This window comes from Emys orbicularis, chromosome 13, assembly GCF_028017835.1.
Source record: "Emys orbicularis isolate rEmyOrb1 chromosome 13, rEmyOrb1.hap1, whole genome shotgun sequence".
Classification (NCBI taxonomy): Eukaryota; Metazoa; Chordata; order Testudines; family Emydidae; genus Emys; species Emys orbicularis.
The window spans coordinates 4,512,199-4,533,485 of NC_088695.1; the positions used below are offsets into that span (position 1 = coordinate 4,512,199).

General features: G+C 45.1%; 1 protein-coding gene across 1 annotated transcript; it reads right to left on the reverse strand.

The window, feature by feature from the left end:
• Nucleotides 1-550: 550 nt before the first annotated feature.
• On the reverse strand, nt 551-19,509 carry LOC135887336 (killer cell lectin-like receptor subfamily B member 1B allele C). Its single transcript, XM_065415099.1, has 6 exons — nt 19,389-19,509; nt 8,372-8,470; nt 7,709-7,876; nt 3,456-3,610; nt 2,617-2,729; nt 551-674 (listed from the first exon to the last, which is right to left on the reverse strand). The coding sequence occupies exons 1-6, from the start codon at nt 19,471-19,473 to the stop codon at nt 551-553; spliced, it is 744 nt and encodes a 247-aa protein (XP_065271171.1). The 5' UTR covers nt 19,474-19,509.
• Nucleotides 19,510-21,287: the final 1,778 nt, after the last annotated feature.

Genomic DNA, 21,287 nt, shown 5'->3' on the forward strand with positions numbered 1-21,287 from the left:
AGCGGAGCAGAGATCTGAGGTGGAACTGGTAAGCTGGGAGGTGGGGGCGGAGGCATTCCTGTTCCCTTGGAAGCAGCAGATGTGTGATTACTGCCAGTGTCCAGGGGGATGGACGCTCCAGGGGGATGCTCAGAGGGCTTGAGGGCAGAGTGGGCCTATTGCTGACTGCAGTGACTGCAGGCCCAGCAGCGAGCGCGTTTGGCCTGTGGGATTGGGGAGCTGACCCCCGGCAGGCACAGACAAGGGTCCCTCAGGCAAAACGGAGGTCGTGACGAGGTGCCTCCCAGCCCTGGGTACCCTGGGAAGCAGCCCAGGGAGTAACTTACTGCAGGTTTGGGGCAGTTATAAATTATACCCCAAGGCCCCAGCCCAGGGAGAAGGACCGAGGGGAGGAACTGACAGCGAGGGGCACCTGAGTTCCGGCACCTCCCGGGGTTCTGCTCTGCCCCCGGCTTAGAGCTCTGCCTAAAGCCACAATCCAGCCCCGTGAGCCTAAATGCAGGATACTGCATGTTACAGAGATGCAAATACAGAGCCTCCGCTCCACTGTTTATATCACAGCAGCTTCTTTCTGGCAGATCCATTTGAACTCAGCACCACACGTCTCAGACTGAATCCGGCTGTCTCCTATCGAGCCACAGCTGTTCCCTTCAGCAGAGACTGAGACTGAGAAGCTGCAGAATTAAAGAGAGTCAGTGTCATTATGTTCGCCGTAGCGAGGAAGGGCCCAGAGGTGAGTCTTTCCTCCTCCTCCCCCTAATGGGAAGTTTGTCTCTGATGTTGTCCTTCATCTCTGTAACTTTCCTGCAGAGCGTCAGTCAAGAATGTGAGCTGAGTTAGGGGGTCTCTGGCAAGGAACGGAATAGGCTGAATCTCATGGGATTGGTGACCTGATACTTTCTTGTTGGAAGTGGCCACCCTGAGCTCCCACATCTCCGCTTTCCTTTTAAAAACAAAGTCTGAGTCTCAGGGGAGAGAGGAAACCTGCGCCGTGTGACCTTGGGTCATAGATGGCTGCAGACGGCCTGAGGACTTGTCCGGCTGAATGGTTGGGGCTGGGTTCACAAAGGGACTTGAGAGCCTAGCGGCCACTTTAGACACTTACATCCCAGAACCACGTCCCCCTGGGATTCACAAACCTGGAGGCGACTGGACTGCTCGGTGCCTTAATATTCAGAGTAAAAGTTTCCTAGGTACCTGTATCTTTGTCACTCAGCCCATGGGCTGCTGCCTCCCTCGGCTGCTGGCTGCCTACGCCACAGTGTGTGATGCATGAGCCAGCAGCAGACAGGCCCCGAGCCAGTAGGCATGTTCAAAGGCCACTTACGAGCTTGGGTCCCGCAGGTGAACTCCCACAAAATAGCAGGGAGGAGCAAACCCAGGGGTTGGGGCACTCACCTGGAAAGGGGGAGACCCCACTTCAAGTCCCCCTTTTGCCTGCAAGGGGGAGAGATTTTGAATAGGGGCCTCCCACCTCTTAGGAGCAGCCGCTAATACTGAGCTATGGGATAGTCTGAGGTGTGTGTGGTCGCAGGTGTCTCAGTCGCTCATGTGAATAAATAATTTAAAGAGCGATTTGGAGCAGAGGGACTAAATGTCACCTCAGGGCATGATGCAGAGAGATGATTTCTAGCCCCCATCAGTGACAGCTGCTTGGAGCAGCTGTGTCCTGGCACCCGCAAGGGGAGAGGCAATTACTGGTTTAATCCTCAGTGGCGCACAGGATCTGCTCCAAGAGGTGAATGGAGCTGAACTGCCTGGTAACACTGACCACAGAGTAATGACATTTAGCCTGCCGGGAGGACAGAGCCAAGGGGAACCCAGCAGGGCCCAGAGACGGGGCTGTAATAAGACATTTGAGGGCCCTACGCACAACCTCTTCTCAGGGTCCCCCTTGCACAGGCAGGAGCAGTGGCCATATTCTTACCAGTGATTACATGTCACTGCCTCCAGCTGCCAGCCCAGAGGAGCTGATGTGTGACAGAAGAAGGATGGTTGAATTCCCTGCTCTGCCCGTGCTCTTGTGTCACTCTGGGCAAGTCACTTAGGGTAGGATTCACAAAAATACTTGGGCACCTAACTCCCCTTGAAATCAATGAGTGTTAGGCACATAAATATCTTTGTGAATCCCGCTGTTAGTCTTTGTGCCTTGGTTTCCCCACCTGTAGCATGGGGTTAATAGCCCTGTCCTGCCTCACAGGCGTGTGAGAGGATAAATACAGTAGAGGTAGTGAGGTGCTCAGATACTATGGTAATGGGGGGCCAGATCAGCACTTTAAGCCTTGTCTACACTAGGAGGTGTTTCTGGTGCAGTTATACTGGAAACCCTCTAGTGTGGACACAGCTATATCCATTGCTAAGTGTTTCTACCACTACCGCTTATGCTAGTGCCCCCGATCAGCATAAGCTACACTGCTATATGCACAGGCACATTGGTATAATTGCAGCTACACTAGGGCCTTTGCTGGCACCCCTATGTTAGGGGGAAAATCCTTAACCGATGTAGCTACCCTGGTAAAACGTTTAGGCAGACGTTGAACATTTAACATCAGCAAGTTATATAATGGAGTTTTTCCTCAAACATCTCTCAGACAGTAAACCTCAGCCAGCACTTACAGCATTGGATCTAATGGGGAACCGTCCACCCAGGTCCAATTCCTCCCTGGGTGCGTCACTTTAAGTCCAATCCAGATGGGATTTGCATCTTGTACAACATCCTGTATGGAATCCTGTGAGGTGCAAAGCAGAGGGGGAGGGGTGAATGTGCCGTAACAGGCTACAACTCCCTGAGCACTCCTGTTTAATACCTGCTCTTGGCTTCAGTGGCTCTGTCCATGCCAGCTGGAGAACCCCCAGCACCGGAGCTAACTCACCCTCTCCCCTGGGCGAGTGGGGTCCCAGTGCAGGGGAGGGGAAATGTGGCTCTCTCTATGCAGACATGGTAACACCAGTACCCGACCTTGGTGGCACGGGGTGAGCTGGCCCTTTACATAAGTCCTGGGTTCAGCCTCACCTGGGAGTAGGTGCCCCTGGACTGGGAGGTTCAGGTGAGGGAAGCAGGTGACCAGGAGCCAGGCCTGGTGGGGCTACAAGGACAGCCCGAGGTCAGTCTGGGCAGGGCGAGATGTGATGGAGTAGGGGGGTTGTGTGGGTAGCTCTATGCAGAACGGCTCTGCTGAGCTCTCAGACAGGGCTCAGGGGACAGAGCCTGCAGGAGCCAGCTGGGCAGTCTGGGGTGGGAACGCTGTGGGGGTCTTGTTCTGAACTATATGTTAATCAGCCAGATGCCCCGAAGGGGAGAAAACCCCCCAGTGCAGAGTTTGGTTAACTGGGGGAACAGGAGAAATGGGGCAGAGGGGTAGAGCCAGGCTGGATAAACCTGCTGCTCTGGGATTGTAACTAGTGACACACGTCTCTCTCCAGCTGGGGTTTTATGATCCTATATTTTATGTTACCATCTCCTCTTGGTTCTGGATCACGAGCATTTGAGCGTTTTTCCACAAGCAGTCATCACGGCTCCCAGTCCAGTTTTTACGCTCCTTAGACGGCCAGTAGCACTTGTCCCCATGCAGCCGCCAGTCCCTGGGGCAGAGTTTGCACCCGGAGTCCTCTGGAGGGAGAGATGGGAACAGAGGTGTCATCCATTCTGAAAATGCAAACTACGGCTGTCTGAAAACTCCTGTTCAAAGTTCTTTTTTAATGGAAAATGCCATTTTGACCAAAATAAGTGTTTATTGTTGTTGACATTTTTCATTTTTTGATGGGGAAAAGGGACTCAAAATGGAAATACTGATTTTGGGGGGCGGGGGCGTAGGGATGGAGGATTTCATTCAGTTTTGGAGGGGAAATAAACATTTACTCTTAACATTTCCCCCCATTGGGAAAGAGGGGGAGGACTTTCACTTTTTTACTTCCTTCAAAGGACAGCAAGTTGTCATTTCTTTTCCTATTTTTCATGAACTAGGTTTACAATGTATCAGCTCTAGTTTTAGATATTGCTTAACTTTTCCCCTACAGCCATGTAAAAAGCCTTCAGACTCAATGTACTAGTGAGGGCTTTTCTCAAGGTCAGCACTCAAGCAGCCGGGCCTGCTGTAGGTCAGGACAGTAAGGTGCTGGCAGAGCCAAGGGGCCAGAGAGGAGTGAATTCACTTGAAGTCTTTACACAGAGTTGGTCTCTTACTAAAAGACATGCTCTAATTTAGTCACAAGTTCTGGGCTCTATGCAGGAATCACTGGGTGGGATTGTCAGGCTTGGTGCGGTAAAATGTAGTTTCTGGGGATCTGACCATGTCAGATCATAAAAGCTGAACAGAGACAGGCCCAGCCTACACCCCGATGGGAGACTTCAATGGAAACTGAGTGTTGAAACAAATAATATTGATGACTGAGATAGAAGGACACCACCTACTAAGGCAGAACTGAATCCAGTGCCCCAGTCTGGCAGTAGGGGGCGCTGTACCACTGCTAGTGCCATGGTTCAGCTGAGAACTAAAAGCAAGGTCCACTTGGGGTCATTAAGAGCTGCCATATTGGGTCAGACCACTGTCTGTATTGCTCAGTATACTGTCTCTTACAAAGGCCTATACCAGAGCTTCAGGGGAGTGTACAGAACAGGGCAATTATGGAGTGATCCACCCATCTTCCATTCCCAGCTTCTGGTAGTCAGAGGCTCAGCATCCCTCCAATCCTAGCATTGTATCCCTGACCATCTTTGCTAATAGCCTTTGATGGATCTATTTCTGTTTTGAACCCAGTTATACTTTTGATCATCATAACATCCCATGGCAATGAGTTCCACAGGTTAGTTATGCGTTGTGTGAAAAAGTACTTCCTCTCGTCATATTAAACCTGCTGCCTATTAATTTCATTGGGTGACCCCTGGTTTTTGTATTGTGGGCAGGGTAAATAACACTTCTCTATTCACTTTTTCCGCACCATTCATGTCCTATCAGATCCCCCTTTAGTTGTCTCTTTTCTAAGCCAAACAGCCCTAATCTTTTTAGTGTTTCCTTGTATGGAAGCTGTTCCGTACCATTGATCATCTTTGTTGCCCTTCTCTGAACCATTTCCAGTTCCACTACATCCTTTTTGAGATGGGGTGACCAGAACTGGACACAGTAGTCAAGGTGTGGGTGCACCATGGATTTATATAGAGGCACTGTGATATTTTCTGTCTTATTTTCTATCCCTTTCCTAATAGTTCCTAACATACTGTTAGCCTTATTGATCATGCCTGCATATTGAGAAGAAGCTTCCATTGAACTATCCACCGTGACTCCAAGATCTCTTTTTTGGGTGGTAATAGCTAATGTAGAGCCCATCTTTGCGTGCGTATAGTTGGGATTATTTTTTTCCCCACTGTGCATTACCTTGCACTTATCAATGTTGAATTTCATCTGCCCTTTGTTGCCAGGTCACACAGTTGTGAGAGATCCCTCGGTAACTTCTCACAGTCAGCTTTGGACTTAACAATCTTGAATACTTTTGTATCATCTACAAACTTTGCCACTTCATTGTTCACCTCCTTTTTCCAAATCATTAATGAATACGTTCAACAGTTCTGGTCCCAGTACAGATCCTTGGGGGACCCCATTATTTATCTCTCTCCACTGTGAAAATGGACCATTTATTCCTACCCTTTGTTTCCTATATTTCACCCAGTTACTGATCCATGAGAGGACCTCCCCTTTTATCCTTGGCTACTTAGTTATCTTAAGAGCCTTTGGTGAGGGACCTTGTCAAAGGCTTTCAGAAAATCCAAGTGCGCTATAGCCACTGGTATCAGAGGGGTAGCCGTGTTAGTCTGGATCTGTAAAAAGCAACAGAGAGTCCTGTGGCACCTTTAAGACTAACAGATGTATTGGAGCATAAGTTTTCGTGGGTGAATGCCCACTTCGAAAGCTTATGCTCCAATACATCTGTTAGTCTTAAAGGGCCACAGGACTCTCTGTTGCTTTTTATAGCCACTGGATCACCCTTATCCACATGCTTGTTGACTCCCTTGAAGAACTCCCTTGACAAAAGCCATGTTGACTCTTCCCCAACAAATCGTGTTTATCTATGTGTCTGATCATTCTGTTCTTGGTAGAAACTATAGTGAATTTGCCCAGTACTCAAGTCAGGTTCACCAGCCTGTAATTGCCAGGATCATCTCTGGAGCTCTTTTTAAAAATGGGCATTACATTAGCTACCTTCCAGTCATCTGACTCTTCTTGAATACCGGGGGGTCTGAACCTGTTCAAATTCCAGCGTGGGGTGACTTCAATTTGCCTCCCTAAAACACCTCCTGCATTTCCTGCGATTCTTCTTCAGTCGTTTCCCTTATACATTGTAAAGCAGTGTTGTGTGCTGCTGAACAGCTGTTGAGTTTCACCCCAGAGGTGGCTGCATTTCAGTAGTGGGGGAAATGATTCCTGTGAGTCCTACAGAGTTTGTAAAACACTTTGTGATCCAACCTCTATAGCAGTTGTATTACATTATTATTAAAACTACCTGTGCTCTAGCAATGGGAATTACTCTGACCTCTAGATGTCACTGCTGCTCCTCTGCATAAACTGCTGAGAATTATTATTTACTGTACTTAAATTGTAAGCTCTTTGGGTCAGGGACTGTCTTTTTATGATTTTTTTTTTAACGGCATCTGGCACAATGGGGTCCTGATCCATAACTGGGCCTTTGGGCACTGCTGCAATACAAATCAATTATTAGTATTACAGTAGAACAGAGGCCACAAAAATGAATACAGGCCCCATTGTGCTAGGTGCTGCACATACCCACAGTAAGACAATCTCTGCCCCAAAGAGCTACCAATCCAAACATAGGGTGAAAACAGATGGAGGTACACAAAGAGGAGCAGGATGAGAGGGAGAATGAAATAACCATATTGGTACAGAAAGAGGCAGTCACTGTTTTTACCTTGCACCCACCTATTGGGATTGATGAAAAGAAAGAAGACAGGGGAGCTTGGGGTGTATAGTACATCACTACCACACCTAGAGCATATTAAAAAGCACCTTATCTACTTAAAAATCACCCTGAACATTGTTTTCCTGCTGCAGTTATGAGGAGAGTTGATTGACAAAATATTGCCTTTTTTCAAAATGAAAATCTTCACAGAAAACGTGTTGTATTTGAACTTTTCTAGTTGTTGTTGAAATAGCCTTCTGCCTCCTGAACTCTTTGACTAAAAAAAATGAAAGTTTACTCCCATGGTTAGCTCCCTTTACACTGTCACTTTGGCAATGTTGCCATCGCTCATATTTTTATCACACGTCTTGTGAAGTTTGGTGTTTTCTTTTAAGCCCCAGCTCCTGGAGTCAGGGGATTATGTGAGAATCTCAGTTTCATTAAAGAAAGTTTGTAGCCTCATAATTGCAGAGAAAAGCCTGACAGCAGGATTCAAGTGCAACCCAAGGCTCAGAAACCACAAGGGAAACATAAAGAACCCAAAATGTATAATTTTCCTAAAATAAGCCAATCTCATGATTTTTAGGGCCTGACTCATGGTTTTTGAATGCTTGGGGATCACAACACTGGAATAATGTATATAAAGGGGCCTCAGTATGAATGAGAAACTGGTCCATTGTATTTCAAGCAGACAGTGTCCCATTAACATGGTGACTGGGTTTTCAGTCACAGCGAGAGTGCTGCAAACTCTTTAAGGGAGTTTGACTCATGGCTCTGGGACAGTAGGAGCCGGGGTTACCTGCCAAGCTGCCATTGTGGGGTTCACATAGAATTGGTTTCAAGCGAGACCGGAAATCCTCCAGGCAGGAGCTGCATTCCAAGCTACTGACAATTCTGGTATCATTATTCTCCGATGTATTCAGAGTTCCTCTGGTCTGTCCTTCACAAGAGACATGCAACTGGAAAACTTCAAAAGAGCATCAGCATCAATAAAAAAAATCACTTCTATTGCAGCTATTTAGGAATTAAAAAAACAATTATGGAGGGTGTAAAATCATCCGTGTAGTAAGCAACAGAGGGTCCTGTGGCACCTTTAAGACTAACAGAAGTATTTGAGCGTAAGCTTTCGTGGGTGAATGCCCACCGTGTAGTGTCCATCACAGCTAGGGTAGGGACAGAGGAAGAGAAAATCCTATTCACTACTCAACATTGGTGCATTTCTGTCCTCCACCCACATGTAACAGTGAACCTGTCTTCGTTGGTTCACACAAGTTTCATGCATCCAGCTTTTAAATGCACCTTGTTCTGGTAATATTTTGACCTGGGTGGTGATGTAATGCCTAGGATTTCACTCATAAACAGACTGGAATCAGGAATGGAATATCAGTGGGATTTGGAAATGAGAAGAGAATTCATGGAGCACCATTAAGCTCAAATGTTTAAATAGATTGGCTCTACTTACCCCAAACCCCCAGAACTATCACAACTATTGTCAGGACGATGTTCCCAGCCCATCCGCCCCCTACAGCGATGCGATGCCACCGGGGATATGGAGGGGAACCTGTAAGAGACAATGTTTGGAGAAACCCCATCAGCCCCCAGTGTGAGAAATAACAGTGAAAGTGGTTCTTCTCTGGAGCCTGTCCCAGCCTCCTTACCTGGGAGTTCCACTCCTCTTCAGATAACACTGGGGCGGCTTTACCAATGGCAGCTTCTTTCACCCATTTCTCCCAGAAACACCGTCACAGCTTTTCCCCACACTGTCCCTTATGCAGGGATGCCCCCCCCCGGAAATCAATCTACACAGCCACTGCTCTGCCCTGCTTCAGATCCTGTCTTACGGTCCCCCTGTAACCCGACTTGCCTAGTAATAACAGCCAGGCAAGTGACCTGCTCATTACTATAGCTTACTTCATTAAAAAAACCAAACTATGCGAAGCCTCCGAATTGTTCACCTAGCTAATATATATCGCCTTGTGTTCCCATGAGCATCCCTCTTGTCTTCCCTCTCCCCTGTCCCTCCCTTCACGTGTTTTGACCCCAATTAGACCCCCAATCCTATAAATACTGTTATCTCAGGAGTCACCAGGTGGTGCTGTTACACACAGTCATATACATTCTTTTTCCTAGTGTGTGTGAGCACTGGTCAGTCTTTGAAGAAATGTTATATTATTGTTTATTTTGTGGTATACAGTAGTTTCTTTGTGGGGGAGCTGTTGCACCAGCAGGGGAGTTTGCTCTCTGCCTTAATTTCTGTAACTAGAGTCACATCTTGGGGCAGAGGTGCTCCCTGGGAACCAGGCATGGTTTTTGGGCTGAGACTCCTGAAAGAGGGGTTTGTTTGCATGCCAGTTGTGACCACCTCTGTACCAGGACTGCTGTATACATTGTAAATAAACAAATTACACTAAGAAAATACCCAGCCTCCATGTCACTACATTCTTCTCCAATGTGAAAACAGGCCAGGCTCCAGTGTCTACTAACACTAAAAACAGGGTGACAATACTTGTGCCTGCACTTAACTTTAAGCATGCGAGTAGTCCCACTGACTTCAAAAGGACCCCTTATATGAGAAAAGCAAAGCATGTGTGTAAAGTGTTAGCAGAGTGGGGCCTTAGTTTGTAAAAGATTTGGTTGAGAAACCAAATATGTTTCTGCAGTGCCTAGCACAATGAGGCCTCAGTCATGACGGGGGCTAAGTTCTAGGTGCTTTTGTAATACAAATAATAATAAATCTGTCGGTCAGAGGCCAAGTCACCTCTAGGACACCCCTGCAAATCAAATAATTTCTGAACGTTGAAGAAGGCACTAATAATTAGAGGGGGGAGAGAATTAATAACATTTCAAAAGGCGTTCCCAATTTTTTTTTAATTAAAATTTTTGCCTAGTTCTGTAGTTGGAAGAAAAACACACACACACACACCCCAGATCGGAAAGTTTGCAAATATTTTGTTGAACATTTCTCCCAATTTTATTTCTCAAATTTTGAAATTTCAGTGAAATTTCAACATTCTTAAAATTATAACCATTTTTACTAATGATATTATTTACTACCAGTTATTAACTACGGTAGATAAATTATCAATGCTATTTGACGATATGGCTGCATGGTAAATCTCTTGTGTTGATGAATCAGCACTGTTCGCATAGAAAGGAGTAAGGCAATGGAGAACTAGACTCTACATTGGAGAAGGTTACTACTCACCTTGTGCAGTAATTGGGGTTCTTCGAGATGTGTGTCCCAGTTGGTGCTCCTCTTTAGGTGTTGGTGCGTCCCTGCATCTTTGATCGGAGAATTTCAGCAGCAGTGCTTGTTTGGGTCATGCATACACAGTCTCCATCTTGCAGCACCATTGGAGCCTCCTCTAGTGCACAGGTGACCCGACCCCCTCAGTTCCTTCTCTACCGCAGAGTCCAGAAATTGAACTCCGAAGTAGAGGGGAGGAGAGTGGGTAGTGGAGCACCCACAGGGACACATATCTTGAAGAACCTGTTACTGCACAGGTAACGTATGTTCAGAGGCTCAGGTGGGACCTCTACATATGTCTATGAGTGATACGTTGTTTAGAAAGGCTACTGAGGTAGCAATGGATCTAGTAGAGTAAATTCTGATCCCGGATGGGGATTGTTAGTTCTTTCGTTGGTAACAGAGGTGAATACACCCTGAGATCCATTTTTAGAGTCTGTGTGTGGAGATCGTGGCTTCTTTAGAATGTTCGGTAGTGGAGACGAAGAGCCTTGGGGATTTTCTGAACGGTTTAGTTCTATCAAGATAAAAGCTAGTGCACGTCTGACGTTCAGGGTATGTAGTACTGAGTCCTGTTTGCTCTCGTGAGGTTTGTGAAAAAATACAGGAAGATGGATTGATTGATTGATTGATGTGAAAGGATGAAGATATTTTAGGTATGACCACTCGGATGTGGTCTTAGGGTGACCATGTCCTTGGGAATGAAAGGCATAAGGTGGGTGAGCCACAAAAGCCCCTAACTCACCCACATGGTGGGCTGATGTAATAGCGACTAAAAATGCTTCCTTCATTGATAGATGTATCAGAGAGCATGTCACTAAGGGTTCGAATGGGGCCCCACTGAGGCAGCACAGTACCATATTCAAGTCCCACGGCGGTGTGGGAGCATATAATTCAGGATAAGTGCTCTGAATGCCTGTAAGGAAGCGTTTGGTAATCGGGTGCGCAAACAGTGACGTCCCATCAATCTTGTGATGGAAGACATTAATAGCTGCCAGATGTACCTTGATCAAAGTAGTGGATAGTCCTGAGTTTTTTAGCTCCAAAATGGAGCTCCAAAATCAATGGTAGAGGTGAGGAAACCAAAGTGAATTGCTTGGCTTGGCACTATATGGCGAACCTCTTCCATTTTTGAAGGTAAGTCTTGTGCGTCGTTGACCTCCTACTGTTTAGTAATACGTGTTTAACCTGTTCAGAACAGGCTAGATCCTCATGATGGAACCATGTAGGAGCCACGCCCTCAGGTGAAGTCTCTCCAGGTTTGCATGGTGGACCTGTCTGTCCTTCTGTGATAGAAGGTCCGGTTAGAGTGGGAGAGTGCGTGGAGTACATAGCAACATCCGTATCAGGTAAGACTACCAAGTCTGTCTGGGCCATGTTGGGGCTATCAGAATGACTTTCGCTTTGTCCATATGTATCTTGTTTATCACTGTCAATAGTAGTGGTATCAGTGGGAACACGTACAGAAGTGGTGCTTCCCATCTGAGGAGGAAGGCATCCCCCAGTGATTGGGGTTCCCAGACCTGCTCTCGGACAGAATTGTGGGCACTTGTAGTTCTGTGATGTCGGAAAGAGCTCAATAGATGGGTGGCCCCATTGTTGAAATATGTTCTGCAGGACCGTGTTGTTTAGTTCCCATTCGTGATCGTGAGAAAATTCTCTGCTTAATGTGTCAGCTGTAGTATTCTGACAGGCTGGAAGAAAGGAGGCTTAGATGTTGATATTGTGTTGGATGCACCAATTCCACAGTTTCATGGCTTCGGTGCACAGGGAGTAGGATCTGGTATTATCTGGTGCTGGTATTATCGCTGGTATTATCATGCTGGTATTATCGTTGCTAGTGTGACCCTGAACAGTTGGACCCTCACAAATTTGTTGAGCTTTCTAGGACTCACTAGTCGGTGGTGATGGAAGACCACGTTGAATAAAAGGGAGTCAGACAGACAGAGTGAGCAAGATTGTTAAGACCCTTGACCAAGCCCTCAAAATTGTTGCTTGGAGGAGGAATATTGAGACGCTGGTGATGGTGGTTGGCATCTCTGTGGTCTCTGCCTCTGTGGATCGTGCCGCCATTGATGCTGGATATATGAGGCATACCTGTTGCACTGGTAGGGCTGGTATCTGTTTTGTCTACTCTTTGTGGCAGGTGTATAAATTCCCAACGTTCGGAGGGTCGTTCGTGAGTCTGTCATCATGTGGAGGACTTTGTCCGTGTTGGCGCTGAAGAGTTTTCTGGCAGTCAAACGGGAGGTCCTCCACCATGGACTGTATTTCCCTGGGAAATCCCAAGGAGTGCAGCCAGAAAGCCTGGTACATGACTACCGTGGTGGTCATGGATCTTGCTGCTGTGTCAGCCATGTCTAAAGACACCTGTAAGGCAGTTTTGGCCACAAGTGGGCCTTTGGACATGAGAGCTTTAAATTGATCCCTTTTGTCCTTCGGAATATCATTAATAAATTAATAAATCCATTAATTTTGAATAGTTGTCGCAATCATATTTGGCTAGTAATACCACATAGTTGGCAACACAGAATTGTAGGGTTGATGAAGAATAGACCTTGTAGCCAAAAAGGTCTAGCCATTTCCAGCCTTTGTCAGTGGGGGTGTACCTGTACTGTTGCTGTCTACCTCACTGGTTGATGGCACTGACAATGAGTGAATTTGGTACAGGATGGGAAAAAAGGAAGTCCATATCTTGGAAGGGACAGAATATTTTTTGTCAGCCCTCTTGCAGGTGAGTGGTATATTGGCTGGGGTGTGTCAACTGTTTTGGCCGGCTCCATTAGCGCATCATTAATCGGGAGCGCTATTTTGGAAGCTGAGGAGGCTTGTAGGATGTCCACCAGTTTATGTTGGGCCTCCTGGACCTCCTCAAGAGGGATCTCTAATCTGTCAGCCACACGTTTAAAAAGTTCTTGAAATTGCTTAAAGTTGGCAGCACTGTAGGTGGCGGAGGTATTATGTCGGGGGAAGAGGAGGAATTATTAACATGTAACATGATGTCTTGCTCTAGGCTTTCCTCCTGTTCTGCGACAGTTTCCTTGTGGGGCTCTGACGTTACAGGCACCGAGGGTGGCAGCGGCAATCTGATCCCCTCCTTATAGGGACTGGGGGGCCTGCTGCAATGCCTTCTGTAGGAAGCCCAGGGGTTCCAATATGTCCATTGTGTGAGGAAGGGTACAGGTGGGGCCACCCATGGGTGCCCATACCATGGCTGTATGTCTTGCCGAAAGTGGGAACTCAATCATAGTGATCGAGAGGTTAGGTCTGGTCGGACGGGAGAGGAGTTGTGTGAGGAAAAAACACCCTCTTCCTCCTCGCTGGAAAAAGGAGGGACTATTGGTGAGACAGGTTGTTCTGGCATTGTGCGCACCAGGGAGCCATCGGTGCCAAAAAGTGGTGAGTCCAGCATCGACAATACTAATAGGTCCTTCTGAGGAAGGAAGTGGTGTGGTGCCAGTGGCTTCGGCGCCGAGGAGGTTGGTGCAGAGAGTTTCAGCGTCGCAGTAGACAATGCTGATGGTTTTGGCAGTAGAGTTGTCGGTGCCGATAGCGTTGTTGATGCGGTTGTCAGCGCCAGTGAAGCGGGAGGAACAGGCGAAGGTGGCATAGCCTGTGTTGGAGGTCTTGGTGCCATCTCCGTGGAAGAGGAGGTAGGCTTGCTGTTGCCTCTCGACTCCGCACCAGAGCACTGGGGATTGGCAGAGGCCACTGTGCAGGTGGTGCTGAAGGGTTCTCGTGCCTCATAAGTACTTACCCAGGGTGTGGTTGGTACCAAGGAGAGAGACTGAGTGCTTCTTTTTGGCCAGTTCTTTCTGAGGAGAAGTCGCTGCTCGTTTCCTCGTTGATTTTTTTCGAGGAATGAGCCTTCCTCTGAGAAGAGGGTGAGGTCTCTGGAGATCTTTGTCCAGAGGGAATCTGCTGGCTGGGGTCTGAAGCCAGTCACAGAGACGTCTCCATTAAGATGAGTTTGAGGCGCAGATCCCTGTCCCTTCAAGCTCAAGCCTTTAGGTTGCTGCAGTGAGCACATTTCTGAGGGATGTGCAACTCACCCAAGCAGCTGACACACTGTGAGTATCTGCACAACACTAGCATGGTGTCTCGACATGAAAGGCAGCACTTAAAGCCTGGTGAACCAGGCATAACTGAAAAGATGGTGGTTCACTGCAGGGGTGAACTTAACTAGTCTATGAAAAATAAAAGGTTTTGTTTTTTTAAACTAGGAAGAAAAACGGGGAAAGGGTAAGTAACTGAACTGACTGGTAAACTGAAACTATGCTAACTAAACTATTTAAACACTAAACGAGCTAACTTCACGACACTGCTGGGAGCGCCGCCTCAGGCCGAGGACGGGTGAGAAGGAACTGAGGGGGTCAGGTCACATGTGTGCTAAAGGAGGTGCCAGTGCCACTGCAAGACAGGGACTGCACATGCACAACCTGGACAGGCACTGCTGCTGAAATTCTCCAATCAAAGGCACAGAGATGTATCAACGCCTAAAGTGGAGCATCCACAGGGACATCAGTCAAAGAAGAACAATCAGTTACACACATACTGCTTCATTGTAGGCAATGGGTTTGCCCATATGTCAGTGACGGCATACATTAAATACAATGGATATGGCTGGTTAAATTTTCCATCCAAATTGTTTTTGCCTTCTGTGTGATAAGAGTCTGGCTTAGACGGCCAAGATTGTACATTTTGCAACACCGCTGACCAGAAAAAGACAACTAGCCATAATGTCCTAAACAGCCCGATGCTGGTACAAGTTTGCCAGGACTCTGAGCGGCTGATATGATTGTGTGCCATGCTTGTGTTTCTGCAGCAGTGAGGTTACAACTGAGAGTTAACATCAAAAACAGAAGTTGCATTTTCTATCTTTGCTGTTCTTTTCTCTCCACTTTTGTTTGTCTGGTTTTCTCTTTTAGAGAATCAGGATCAGACTTGAAACAGCAACAGCTCCAGCCCATCTCTATTAACCTTTTCTCTTTTCCCTAAAAAGGACAGTTATTACCATCTTTAATACAATAAAGACTGTCAAATAGGGTTTTTTTCTCTCCAGATAAAGGGAAAGGAAATAAGGAATGCTGTTAAAATGAAAGCCTTATTGAATACTTTATATTTCAAATGCTTCAACTGCTTTTCTTTGTTTTTTTTTGGTATCTTTAATAAAAGGTTAAAATGATTTTAATGATGTATGGGTCTAAGCAAGCTGAGGTACTTGTATGTCAAACCCTTAACCTTGTTTAACACTGTTCAATGCTACTCAGTGACGGGGTTTGTTAACCCCTTTGACCTTTTGGGCCTGTTTATTCCATCAAAATTAACACAACAGTGCCATAAATGGACTGCCCCTCCCCTGCCAAGAGGGGAGACCATGATGCATCATGGGAGATGTATTCCAAACAGGAAGTCCAGCCCACGGAGGAAAATGGAGACACGAGGCACCCAAATTACAAATCCCATGAGACACCGTGGCAGCATTTCAGAACTGAACTATTTCAGTTTTCAGGTGAAATATTTCAGCTTACACTTTTTGTTTTGCCAAAAAGTAAAAAATTTCTGTGGGGCTAGGGGGAGGAAAACACCCTCCAACAAGCTCTAAATGGATTTGTACAGATGATACTCAGAGAATTTGCCCTGCAGAACGTGTGTTGGTGGTGATAGTACATGAAATGGAAATAGGCCAGCTGGGGCCTTAGATTTTCAAGTAATTGATAGGTTCATAGATTTTTAGGGCCAGAAAGGACCATGATGATCACCTTGTCTGGCCTCCACCATCACACTGACCAGAGATTTTAATACATGTTACATTGTTTTTCACAAAGCTGTTGTCTTATTTGATTGTTCATTTTTGTATTCAGTCTTCAATGAAATCGACTAGCTAGTATTTGGCATCCACTTGAACACCATACATGTGGATTATCATTTCCCTAAGTGGTGTGGGGCCCTGGGCAATTGCCCTGCGTGCCAGCCCCTAACGCCGGCCCTGAGAATTGTTAATAAATTACTTAATAATATTTAAGGTAAGAGATCGCAATTTTTTCAAGTCTTGGTACGGAGTCACAATTATTTTTTTTTAAGTCCAAAGGGGGTTTCCAGCGCAAAAAGATTGCGAAACACTGGACTAAGGTAACATCCAAATGTACACAGAAGTGACAGTGCTGTTACAATGGCTCAGTGTCTTAATTTTCATCCTTAAGTTTTCTGTAAACAGAAACATCATTAAACCAAACTCACACTACATTTTCAAACTGCGTTCACTAGGGAAAGCATTAGAAACTAACTTTTTTGCTACAGATGAAGCTTGTGACACTCTTAAGGCTACTCACAGAGTTTATAATCACTACAGAGTTTATAATCACTACAGAAGACTTAAATTTCTTCCTGTTGTAACCACTGTTAATTCTGGGTCAGTTCAAAAATGGCACCCTTCTGTTCATAAAAGTGGATCTTTATGTGAGGATTTTCACAGACATCTAATTCAGATCACTACTGTGAACTTTACAGAACTAATTGTTCTGGAATTATAAGTGGGAAAAAATAGTGGAAATAATTTCTGAAAAGTGAAAAATTATTGTCTGATATATATGTACCATCACAATCAGGCCCTTGCTCCTAACTAGAACCTCTTAGCACCATCATCTGGCAAATTTCATATTAATTAATGCTGGGGGTGGTTGTGTTTTCTGTCTTCATTTTAAAATGGCTTGTTGAATTTACTTTAAAATTTCTCAGGAAAATTATCTTGTAGCTTCAGACTAACACGAATTATTTCAGGCTAAAAGGAGATGGGGTTTTAGGAAAAGGAAGTGGGAAAGTCAAGATCTTCTGTATATTGGAACCTATCTTCCAATTTTAACTACTATATGAAGTCAGTACTGTGACTTCATGATTTTACCAACAACTTATGAGACAAGTTAATTTTAATTTCAGCATTAGACCCTGATCCTGCGAAGATTTCACCTCTGCTGAAACATATGAGTTATTGCTTCAGTGGGATGATTCATTTGAGTAAAGTTAAATATGCACATAAGCGTCTGCAGGTTCAGGCCTTGGGACAACCCACAGCACAAAGCTCTACACCCTGGCTGCAAGCATTTGGAGGATCAGGCCCTTAGTTGTAAGACAGCAAATACATTATGGCCAAGGGTCATGGTGGAGTCCTCATCACTGACAATTTTAAAATCAACATTGGATTTTTTTCTAAAAGATACTCTAGGAATTATTTTGGGGGAAATTCTACTGCCTGTGTCATACAGGACATCAGACTAGATGATCACAATGGCCCCTTCTGGCCTTGGACTCTGTGAATTAAGGCCCCACTCCTGCACTTGGATCCATGTGGGTGGACCCTTGTGCCTATTGACTTCAATGGGATTCTGTACAGGTGTAACTGAAGGTCCACCCATAAGGATCAGATCAGATCACAGAATTGAGGCCTAAGTTTCCAGTCATTAACATAGTGTCAGTCTTCATCTTGACAAAATTATATAGCTGCAGCTAGAGAAACAATTTAAAAAATAAATTCAGCTCTTGGATACACTTGTGTATATTTGGAGTAACTTCACTGACTTCTGTGGCATCACTCTGATGTAACAAGCAGAATCTAAGTCCTAAAATATTTTTTAAGAGTAGATCAGATCCTGTCTGAAAATACCAAAAAATGCATGGAAACAATTTAATGACAGTTCACAAGAATTAAATTTGACTATACAGCCACATATTATGCTAAGCATTACTGTGATGTAAATAGATACGAAAGCAAGATCTGTTGAAAAATATCAACTGTTAATAAAATTGTATCAGGTATTTCTGTAAGAAATGGTTTCAGAAGATGTACAATAATTCAGTTATGTTCACAAGGTCTAAGTATACAGCGATAAATTTTTTTTAAGTACAATACATTTGTAGCTATACTTAGAGGAAAACTTATGAGATAAAGGAAGCCAGAAATATTGGCAATATTCAAGTATAATTGAAGGTAGTAAACATATAATATGTTTGACTATAGCATGTTAAACTAGATATACAGCTTGATTAAATATTTGGGCTATTAGAGTGGGATTCTTAGAAACATCTAAATCACTTAGGCACTTTTGAAAATTTTACTTTTTATGTAAATCTGTAGCCTTACTGTACTTATGGAAAATACACCCTAAAAACAGCTATTTAATATTTAAATGATTTCCCCCCCCCCCCAAACAGCCTCCAAAGTATCAAGATTTTTAACTTGTTTAATATTATTTTTCAGGGGAATCACAAATAATTTCTGATACTCAGTTTACATCCTTTAAGTTAAATTGTAACACATGGTTCCTTGTATTTTAAATATTCCTAAAACACTGATAACCCTTCATTGTTCTCAGCTCTGCCACTGTCTTCTCCTTTGACAGTCTCCCCTGGCTGTCCATGCTTCAGCTGAGCTACAGTGCAATAACTCACTGTCTCTCCTGCGCTCAGAAACAGAACGCAGCATCTCTGTCTTTGGAAACCTTCCCTGGTTTTGTGTCCATTTCAGCATCCAGTAGAAAAATCACCTCCCCTTTGGCTAGGTTCTTCTCTGGTTCCATTCCTCAGATACCAGGCTTCTCTCTCCCTACTTACATCGCTCACCCACCCCGCTACCCCCCAGTACCTACCATCTGCCAGTCTCCATGACCCTCTGCACATAATTGGCTCCCTACCTAATTTCACATTCCACCTCTTCTCTCAGAAGTGTGGATTTTAACCTTCTCTCTAACAAAACAATTAAATTCTATGAGCCCCCCACATTCCTTGTGCTCAATCATTCTTTCTCAGACTCACCCAATGTACTGCTCTCTGCCCCCCAACTATAACCCACTATAGTATGTACTGTTACCTCAATAGTTTGCTGGTATGCCCCAAATATGTATGTATGTCATACCAAGTACAGCAATATTGCATTGCACTTGTATTTGCATGTTTAGACTGTCAGAGGCTATGAAGTTTTCTGTGACACATTGTACCAACTAACTAACGTGCACTATATTACCTTAACGGAATTAAGTTGCCAAATGCTGAGAGTGGTAAAGAATTTCACATTAGCTAAGTCCCACCACACATAAAACACAGAGATGCTTGTTGGCTCTGGACACAGTTTCTCTAAGCTGTCTCTGCTGCAAGCCAAACAAAAAATATCTTAGAAAAATGGAATCCTAACCAAAGACTAACCACCTTGGTGCAAAAATAAGAAACTAAATCAACTTACTGAAGTGCTGAGATCGTTGTGGTGGCCTTGAAGAGGAATTGGCTCCAGGAATGTTTAAATCAGCATAGACTATTTCTCCAGCCATGGCAAGTACAGAGGAAGGTGTGAGCGTACAGAAGAGGATCTGTGTCTAAGAGCAGTCTCCTGTGTATGTCTGCCCTCTTCTGAGCAGTAACATATTTCTATTCTGTTCTATGCAGGATCTTACACCACACTCATCGTCATAGTATCTGTAAGACTTCTAGTAGTGCATTAAGCAATGTGACTAACATCTGTTACATGTTTGTTCTTCTTCGAGTGATTGCTCATGTGTATTCCACAATAGGGGTGCGTGCTCGCCACGTGCACCAGTGCCGGAAATTTTTCCCCTAGCAGTACCCGTAGGGGAGCGCCTCTAGTGACCCCTGGAGTGGTGCCCCCATGGCACGGTGTGACGTTGTGCAGTCTACATGGTTTTATAAAAACATGACAATAAGTGAATATAATGTAACTGGGATAGTTTTATAAAAAATTTGATAATAAGTGACTATAATGCAAATGGGATATGCTTTGTGCAAAAGGTCTCTTGTAAGGTATCATTACAAAGCTCATAATCTACTGGGTGTGATCAACCTATTTGTAGAAATGTACCACTCTTGTATCTAAAACTAGAAATATAAAATGTAACTCTGAGGGCCTACTGTAATTATGTAAAGTGTGGGCCATTAATGATGGTTTGGAATCTTGATGACTCCCATTGTCTGCAGATGGCTGTTTACCTGTGAGTCTCCCTGTATATGTGTGTGCCGGCAAGTGAGTAATGAAGTCTTGCAGTGACATGTGATCATGTCACCTGAACTGGAAACCATCTTTAACCTGGTGCTTTTGCAGTGAGGGGAGGGGGTGGAAACCCAGAGGGACAAAGGGTTCCCGCCTTATGCAAAAGATATATAAAAGGGTGGAAGAGAACAGAGAGGGAGAGAAGCCATCATGAAGAATCCCCTAGCTATCACCTGAGCTGGAACAAGAGCTGTACCAGGGGAAAGAATTGTGCCCAGGCCTGGAAGGAGTCCAGTCTGAGAAAAAGCTTACTGAAGCATCTCTGAGGGTGAGATTATCTGTATTCAGTTTGATTAGGCATAGATTTGCGCATTTTATTTTATTTTGCTTGTGACTTACTTTGTTCTGTCTGTTACTACTTGGAACCACTTAAATCCTACTGTCTGTATTTAATAAAATCACTTTTTATTTAGTAATTTACTCAGAGTATGTATTAATACCTGGGGGAGCAAACAACTGTGCATATCTCTCTATCAGTGTTATAGAGGGCGAACAATTTATGAGTTTGCCCTGCATAAGCTTTATGCAGGGTAAAATGGAGTTATCTGGGTTTAGACCCCATTGGGAGTTGGGCATCTGAGTGCTAAAGACAAGCACACTCCTGTGAGCTGTTTTTAGGTAAACTTGCAGCTTTGGGACAAGTGATTCAGACCCTGGGTCTGTGTTGGAGCAGACGGGAGTGTCTCGCTCAGCAAGACAGGGTGCTGGAGTCCTGAGCTGGCAGGGAAAACAGAAGCAGGGGTAGTCTTTGCACATCAGGTGGCAGCTCCCAAGGGGGTTTCTGTGATCCAACATCTGTTACATGTTTGTTCTTCTTCGAGTGATTGCTCATGTGTATTCCACAATAGGGGTGCGTGCTCGCCACGTGCACCAGTGCCGGAAATTTTTCCCCTAGCAGTACCCGTAGGGGAGCGCCTCTAGTGACCCCTGGAGTGGTGCCCCCATGGCACGGAATAAGGGGCACCGCGCGCTCCTCCCACCCTCAGTTCCTTCTTGCCGCCAGTGAAGGTGCGTCGGAACTGCTCTGCTCCAGCCTTGTTGTAGCTTCCCCCTTGGACTTCGTTAGTTCATATCTAGTAG

Bases quoted from the DNA above. Each gene is read 5' to 3' on its own strand.
- LOC135887336 (XM_065415099.1), bottom strand. From the start codon at position 19,473: ATGGCTGGAGAAATAGTCTATGCTGATTTAAACATTCCTGGAGCCAAT. The intron at 7,877-8,371 runs GTAAGTAGAGCC...GCTCTTTTGAAG, and splicing joins GATAGTTCTGGGGGTTTGGG to TTTTCCAGTTGCATGTCTCT. The intron at 2,730-3,455 runs GTAACATAAAAT...TGCACCTCACAG, and splicing joins TCCAGAACCAAGAGGAGATG to GATTCCATACAGGATGTTGT.